This window comes from Berghia stephanieae, chromosome 3 (assembly GCF_034508935.2).
Source record: "Berghia stephanieae isolate SIO BIC M18660-M18661 chromosome 3, UCSD_Bste_1.3, whole genome shotgun sequence".
NCBI classification, from domain to species: Eukaryota; Metazoa; Mollusca; class Gastropoda; order Nudibranchia; family Aeolidiidae; genus Berghia; species Berghia stephanieae.
Genome location: NC_088362.1, coordinates 90,643,501 through 90,651,844, shown reverse-complemented (window position 1 = coordinate 90,651,844; position 8,344 = coordinate 90,643,501). Strand labels below are relative to the sequence as shown.

Here is an 8,344-nt window from a genome sequence, read left to right as displayed (position 1 = left end):
AAAATTTTAAAAGGATCTTTATATTTCCAACTAAATTTTTTTCTTTAAAAGACCAAGTTTAAGAAAAAAAACAACTTTTATCTGGATATTTATCTCTTGTTCAATAAGTCTTGTATTTCTCATTCTGTGGTAATAAATGAAAAAAAAAAGTCCTGTTTATCATCAGTGTAGAATTTCTTTATGTTTAAATGTAAAACATTTTTAAGAAAGCAAGAATAGATTATCATCTACATCTACTACAGTTGCTTAGTGAGGTATTGGACATGGTAATTATAATGATAGTAGCATTGGCTACTGTTCTTGGCCCTGTCCTTTTTACTGTATATATGCAGCCCCTTTCTAGTGTGATATCCAGATTCAATCTGAGTTATCATTTTTATGCAGATGATACGCAAATATATGATTCAGCACCCCTTAGTAATGTACAGTTCTTAATACAACGAATTACGAGCTGTTTTAATGAGATTAAATCTTGGATGTACCAAAATAAGTTAAAATTAAATGAAAGTAAAACTGAGATTTTAATGTGTGGAAGGCCGAGTATCCTTAAACAGGCAAATACATCACCTATTACTCTCGGAAATAGCACAATAGAATTTTCAAATAAAGCAAAAAACCTCGGCGTCATCATTGATAAAGATCTTTCCATGACAAGCCACGTGAATAACACCATACAATCTATGTACATAGAAATGAAAAAAATAAGCAAAATTCGTAATTTAATACCAAAGCATATAGCAGAACTTTTAATTAATTCCCTTGTTTTATCTAAATTGGACTATTGTAACTCTCTTTGGGCGAATTTAGCTAAAGACAAAATTAGCAAACTTCAGGTTGCTCAAAATAACGCAGCCAGGCTCATTGTACGCAATAACAAAAAATACACGTCAGCAACTCTTCTTCTCCGTGAGTTACATTGGCTTCCTATGGAAAAAAGAGTTGCCTATAAGATTTGTACTGTTGTCTACAAATCCCTGAGCACGAACAGTCCCGCCTATATTAAAGACCTTCTAAACATATATGTCCCCAATAGAAACTTGAGGTCAAGCAATGACCAATCAATCCTTGTCAAACCTAAGCCATTCCGTAAAATAGGTGAACAGTCTTTTCAATTTTCGGCACCCCATTTTTGGAACTCTCTCCCATCACACGTGAGATGCTCGGATTCGTTGACAACGTTCAAATCTCGCTTAAAGTTTTATCTTTTTACGTCATAATGTTGCAATATTATTTTCATATTTTGTTGTTGTTAAATTGAATTCGTATCACGTTTCCTTCACACTTGTCTCGCTGTAATATGTTTTGTTTTATATCACTGTAAAGCGCTTAGAGCCTGTGACAACGGGGTAAAGCGCTATATAAATGCCATTTATTATTATTATTATTGATGGCAACAAAACTTGAATAATGATGATGACTGATAACTAATTCTGTAATATTGAATACGAGGATTTTAAAGAACATTTTTAAAATGTTTAGATTTAAAATAGATTTGACAATTTTGAGTATGAGCTGGAGTTCTTGATTACTTGCAAAAGATACATCAACACAATTAGATCCTTTAAAACAATAAATTTCTAGACATACCTAAATATATCGAGAATTTGTTCACATTCCTGTGTTCTCGTATTTTGAGCTATTTTCTATATTATTGTAAATATTTTGTACCATTCCTGCAAAATCATCACTAACCGTCATATTTGACGATCATCATGATCACCACCAGCACCATCATCATCATCACCACAGCCCCACCACCACCATCATCATCATCATCATCATCATCATCATCATCATCATCATCATCATCATCATCATCATCATCATCGTTATTATCATCAATATAATCACCATCATCATCATAAACATATGATCATAATCATCATCACTCAGGTTCCATATTTGCCTTAGAATTTTTACTAATTTTGATTTTGAAAAGTTAGCAACTCTGTTTTCCCTTTTTGTTATCTTTAGATATATATTATAAGTTCTACATTTTTCTTTTAAATGTAATTTCTCGTTTATTTCTTTGTTATTTTCATCATGCTATTGTTATTGTCTATACAGAGAAAGGTCAGTTGTACACATTTGGGGACGGACGACATGGCAAACTGGCCCATGGCAGTGATGTCTTTTCCAATCAGTTCAAACCATTCCATTCTAAAAGATTCACTAAGTTCCTCGTTGATAAGGTAATCATCTCATTTCAGTGGACCTTGAATGCAATAAGCTTAAATCCAAAAATTTGCACGACTCCTACCTCAACGGGTAAAGATGTTGAGGTAAACCAGACATTGAAATTGAATTTAGATTCCTAATCTAAATATTAAGATAAGATAATATGCTTTTGTTGAGAATATATCCAATTTCTCAGAGAATTGAGTTATGTTTTCAGTGAGGATGAATTCAATATTTTCCAATGTAATACATTAAAATTTCATAAAATTGATCAGTTTGACTTAAAATGTGTGTACTTAGCTCGCCCTGATAGAAAACCAGATTTAAGTGATGGATCAATTATTAGATTCTTTAAGAAGAAAATTTCAAACAGTAATTTTCCTTTTTTTTTATATTATTGAAAAAATAACAACACTATGCATTCCAGGAGGCCTTGGCTCCATTGAGATCTGAGACTCCTTTGTGCTAACTTTGTCGCATGCTATTCACACTTACACTCATTAAGAGTCGAATTTCCTTATAATTCATACACCACAGTTTAAGAAAGATATTTTACATTTTCCCTTGTTCACTGAGTAGTGATGGATAATCAGACCTGTTAGATCTGGTGGAAAGTACTTTGTGATAGACTGGTAACCTACTCAAAGAGTAGCAAGCTTTTGTCCTTCTATGCTATAGAAACATCATTAATTCCATGGTGCTTATGGCCCCAACGGAATACTTATTATTAGCGAATACCCTCTCTTTATAAACAGGATGTTTTTTGTTTGTTTGTTTTGTTTTTTTTTCTAAAAACAATGGTTTTGCTGGCATTCAAAACGTAAAAGAAAGTCATTCATTTTTCCATTTAATACACAATCAGGTGGCATGTGGAGGGTGTCACATGATAGTTACTGCTCGTCCAAAGGCCTTGAATGGTGTAGAAGAGGATGACAAAGAAGAAGTTGATGAGATGAAGAAGACTCTTATATCACAACCTGTAGAAAGTTTTGGATCTCCCTCTCTTACTAGAACCTTATCTGCCAGGGAGAGGAGACGGGACGAGGTTTCGGTAAGGACATATCATGGTATTTACATTGTGACAGGGGAGACAACTAAGGTATTACTCCTTATTGTTTGATTTTGATGTGTATTATTAATTGAATAGTGGTTTTGAGTGGAGGATTGGGTCACGGGGGAACAGAGGCCATTGGGAGTTTTTTATTTTTATATATTTTTTTTTACGTTTTGAGATCGAAGCTGTTGTGAAAAGAAAGCAGGTAGCCATTGAATTTGTATTTGAATTAAACTATGATGTTTAATACACATAGTAAGATGGTGAATTTAAACCAGTCCCATCAAAATCTTTCTAATTAAGCTTCATTGAAATTTGCATAAATCATTAGGCCCTTACATATTAGTCAGATGAATTTATTAGGTTAATGAGGGTTTCAAATTTTACCATTTCTATAATACATTTAGTTATGAATGTTGTGCTGTGAATAATTTTGAATATGATTGGAGGAACCATAACTGAAAAAGTAAAAAAGTAGAATAAAGAAAGAAAGGAGAAGAGCAGAACTCAACAAAGAGTAAAATAATGCTTTTAAAAAATTTAATAGATCTCAGTCATAACCACAATTGAAATAGGCTGTAGATATATAAGAACCGGTAAAGGCCAGGTAAAGCCATTTCTTTTCTACTTTCTACCAAGTACAACTCCATGATTAGCGGCATGCTTCATTCTGCTCCTAAATCACCATTTTGAGTCTGGTGACGACTGTAATCATAATAATAATAATAGTTATAAAGAAAACTTTTATTTGCTATTTCCAATTCACTCTAGAATAGATGATTCATTTCCAAGCAGATTTTTTCAACAGTTAGATCAATATTATTGATTCATTTTATGCTCATTTTATGTTGGTTTTTCCCCCTCCAAAACATGATCTCAACTTCATTGTTATCTTAATTACAATATTATTTTTTTTTCTTAAATTGCCAGAGGTCATTTTCATCAGAATTAAATCAGACATTACCTCCTCCTGGCCAGAGTCGTATTCTTCCATCATTAAGTGCCACTATGCCAGCCCTCAAGTCGTCTCCTAAACCTGTCAATGAAGACACTATAGAGAATGGCTTTGTGCCACAGTTACAGAATGGTGAAACAATTTTCATATTCATTTAACATTGATATATTTTTATTTATTTAAAAAATGTGTCATATATATATATATATATATATATATATATATATATATATATATATATATATATATATATATATATATATATATATATATATATATATATATATATATTATTTATATCTATATATGGTTGAGGGGAGTTAGCTGGGTACACATAGAGTGCTGGACAGTTTCTTGGAGCGAAGTATTTATTTATTCTCACCTCATTTTTGTTACTTTCTCCAACAACATTGTTTCATCCAATTCTTGGTATCACCAGGGAGTCCTGGTCACAGTGGTTTACCAGCGGATCACTTAGTTGAGATGCTGGGTCAAGAGGTCACTACTCTCCTTCTCTTTACCTGCGCTCTGGCATGGCACGTGCCTGCAGTCAGTGAAGCGAGTAGTCTAATTGGTCTGATAAATAATGGCATAGCCAAGCCACAATTATCTTAAATGTAAATCTATATCACTCATGTTATAGATTGAAATCCCCCTCACACGGTGGACTAAATATCATAGATATCATCAGTATATTTCTTTCTCAGGAACACAGCAAAGTAGACTCACATTTTCACTACATTTATCGTTTAAATCAAATATTTCTGCAATCTCTACAACAACAATCAGACGTTGCAGTTTATTATTATTCACACTAGTACATAGTACAAACTGTCTACTTTCTGTTGCACTAATGTTAATTCAGTATGTTAATTCAGTTCAACAAATATGTAACAAGTGTAGGGGTGGGGTATCAAATTTCACTGGGAATATCTAGCAGTCTATGAGATGTCTAGGCTATCGTGGGTGATGAATTTGGACCAGTTACACAATGTAAACAATGTCATAATCATTTCCTGGACTCCCTACTGACCATGGAACACTTTACTACACTGATTCTACAGTTTTGTCATTAAACGTTCCCACGAATATGGTAAAGGAGTGAAGAAGTCGTACTTATTGTAGTACAGGAACGTATGTAATATATATATATATATATATATATATATATATATATATATATATATATATATATATATATATATATATATATATATATATATATATATATATATATTATATATATATATATACACTCCCTCTGCAAGTAGCCCTACAATAATAATAGTTCTTAAAGACACATCTGTTACTGATTTAAGAAATATGAAATGAATGGGTTTGTTTCATTCATGTCTCTGTTGATTGGTGTGGGAAAGTTTTATTCACCAGCTGCACTACTTGTACATTGTGACTATTGAGAATAATGTCTGAATATCTGTTAATTCCTAGGAAGTGCCACTATTATTTTCTCTATCTTGGTTGTGTTTGAGTTCACCCCCCCCCCCCCCCCCCCCCCCCCCCCTCTCCCCCTCCTCTTATTTTCCTCAGTCAAACTTGCCTTTGTGGAATACTATCTGTACTAACTGTTGATGTTATATCGTTGTCAGTGGTATGAATTAGGTGTAGTGTGAATGTGATTCATTTCTCTTAGCCTGTCTTTTACGTGTGTATGTAATATGTGTGTATATGCAGGATGTATCGGTGTATGTATGTGTGTGTGTGTGTGTGTGTGTGTGTGAGAGAGAGAGAGAGAGAGAGAGAGAGAGAGAGAGAAGAGAGAGAGAGAGAGAGAGAGAGAGAGAAGAAAGAAGAGAGAGAGAGAGAGCAATACCTTTTTCTACCATATTCATTGCTTCTATTATCTACTACGCCACTGTGATGGTGTTGTTGTTTGGTGTAATGACGGTGGTTTTGTTTCTATTTGTAATAGTGAAGTAAAACCTTTATATGTTCTTTAGGAGTGTGTTAAATTGTTTAATTCTCTTATCTCCATATCTTTTAAATATAATACAAAATACAAATGGAGAGAACATACCAGATGTCCAGCCCATTACATTTATGACCATTAAAACGTAGTTATAATGTGTTGAATCAGAAAATGAATGTTTTACTGTGTGTAATAATATTAAGACTGGACAAAGCATTAATTAGTTTCGGAATCCAACGTCTGATTTTAAAGATTTGAATTTTTTATTGTCCGCACAACAACAAAAATGTTTTAAAATGGTAGGGATTTTAAATTGCTTATAAAACCTATCAGAATAATCACAATAAAACGAAAAAAGAACCAACATAACAAGTGAAAGTAGTACTGTCTGTTCCGTAAGTTATTGTAATGTAAGTGGTCATCTAGATATGGTGTTGTATTACATCACGAAAATGCAATACTTTGTGTCTTAACCCTCAAAAAGGGGAATCCCCGTCCAGGTAGCCACTTTTACAGCATGCAGCTGCTGTTGTCAGTCACTTGCTGGGTTCCAGCACTATAACTAAGTGATCCGATTTTATGAAGAAATAAACAGCAGTGTGGTGCCTGGGATTAATGTTATTGTGTCCTCACAACAACACAACAACATTCCTCCCAGACACCTGGACCCCCTGATGATTCCATAATTTGGATGAAACAACGTTGTTGGAGAAAGTAACAATAATGAGGTGATAATTTTATATATATATATATATATATATATATATATATATATATATATATATATATATATATATATATATATATATATATGTGTGTGTTGTGTGTGTGTGTGTGTGTGTGTGTTTGTGTTTATATAAATATGTATATATTACAATACTTATGTAGTTTCAAAATCCATGTACAACTTTTCTTATCCTGCGAGCATATTTCTTCAATGGTGTTATTCACCAGAGGATCATAACCACCAAGATCCTTCATATCTTAAATCAAAGAAAAAAAAACAAAAAACAATACAATCTGGTGAATCTGGTGGGAAAAAACAAGCGGTATTTTGACCACTTGTGAAAATATATTGGTCTGCATAATGATGGAAGAAATTAGCTCTCAATAGAAATTCAGTCTTGCCAGTAAACGGTTACTGTCCCACTGTAAAAGTGAATTATGTTCGTTTTTCTCAAAGAACCATTCCTATTTTATTTTAGGTAAAATATCAGATGCTGACAGTGGTCGAGATGACACTGAAGATGAAGACCATACACGAGGAAAACACAAAAAGGTAATACCTATTCACACATACTACAATTTTATACCTGTTCTCTTTTTGTTTGGAAAGATGACCTTCACTATCACAATTTCTTCTTTTTCAAATTTTTCAATGAATTATAAAGAGTCACCACAGCCCCTACATGAACATCCCTACCACCACTACTATTGCAACCACCACCACACATCATCCCAACCACCACCAGTGCTACAACCACTAACATATTATTACAACCCTGATAGAACTTCTGTCACTCTGTCATGGAATGGCAAAAGCAAGTTTTTAAAAAAGTGTGTTTTACAATTAGTTGACAGATCAATTTTCGGGTAAAATGCTTTGATAATGGAGATTTACAATTGCTAACATTCCACCATGCCGTTCTATGTATATAATTGTATAGTTATTTTTAAAAAAAACAACTTTCATCAGAAAATAAGGGGACACTTTTCTTTGAAAGTAAAATCTTTACTTTTGCCTTATTTATATCCTGTTCCATCAGTGACGTATATGTTTTGTTTTTGTTTTAAAATCACAAAGCAATTCCTATTCTATTTAATTTCATTTGTGTTTATCTCTTTTTTAAAAATTAATATTATTCATTTAGAATCAAATTGGCATGGCCGTTAATGACCCTAGATCTTTTTTTTTTTTTTCAAAATTTTAAAGTGGCATTTGCTCACAAGAATAAATTGTGTAGCAGTTCAGGAAAGTTTTGGAAATAATTTCAGAATCTAAATATTCCTATCTTGTTTTGTCTCTTTCATTTGTCAAGGTAGCATCCCAAAGAAATGAAATTTTCTTCAAACTTTTTTTTTTGTCTTTCAAAATTATTTATGTTTATATTTTTGGACCAATTATTTTGAAAATATGATAAATGATAAACAGAAAATATTCAGGTAATGTTGATATTCTCTTCAATAATTCTAGTTTCTTATTTTATTTTCAATTGGTACGTGAAATGGT

At 32.5% G+C, this 8,344-nt stretch overlaps 1 protein-coding gene across 8 annotated transcripts in view; it reads left to right on the top strand.

Moving 5' to 3' along the window:
• The window catches only part of LOC144968797 (X-linked retinitis pigmentosa GTPase regulator-like), a 36,956-nt gene that overhangs the window by 12,127 nt on the left and 16,485 nt on the right, over positions 1-8,344 (top strand). For all 8 annotated transcript variants that reach the window (XM_078907500.1, XM_078907496.1, XM_078907498.1 and 5 more), the window contains exons 9-12: positions 2,068-2,192; positions 3,041-3,229; positions 4,163-4,319; positions 7,320-7,393. In XM_078907500.1, the coding sequence (XP_078763626.1) occupies positions 2,068-2,192; positions 3,041-3,229; positions 4,163-4,319; positions 7,320-7,393 (545 nt within the window). The remainder of the gene's footprint in view (positions 1-2,067; positions 2,193-3,040; positions 3,230-4,162; positions 4,320-7,319; positions 7,394-8,344) is intronic.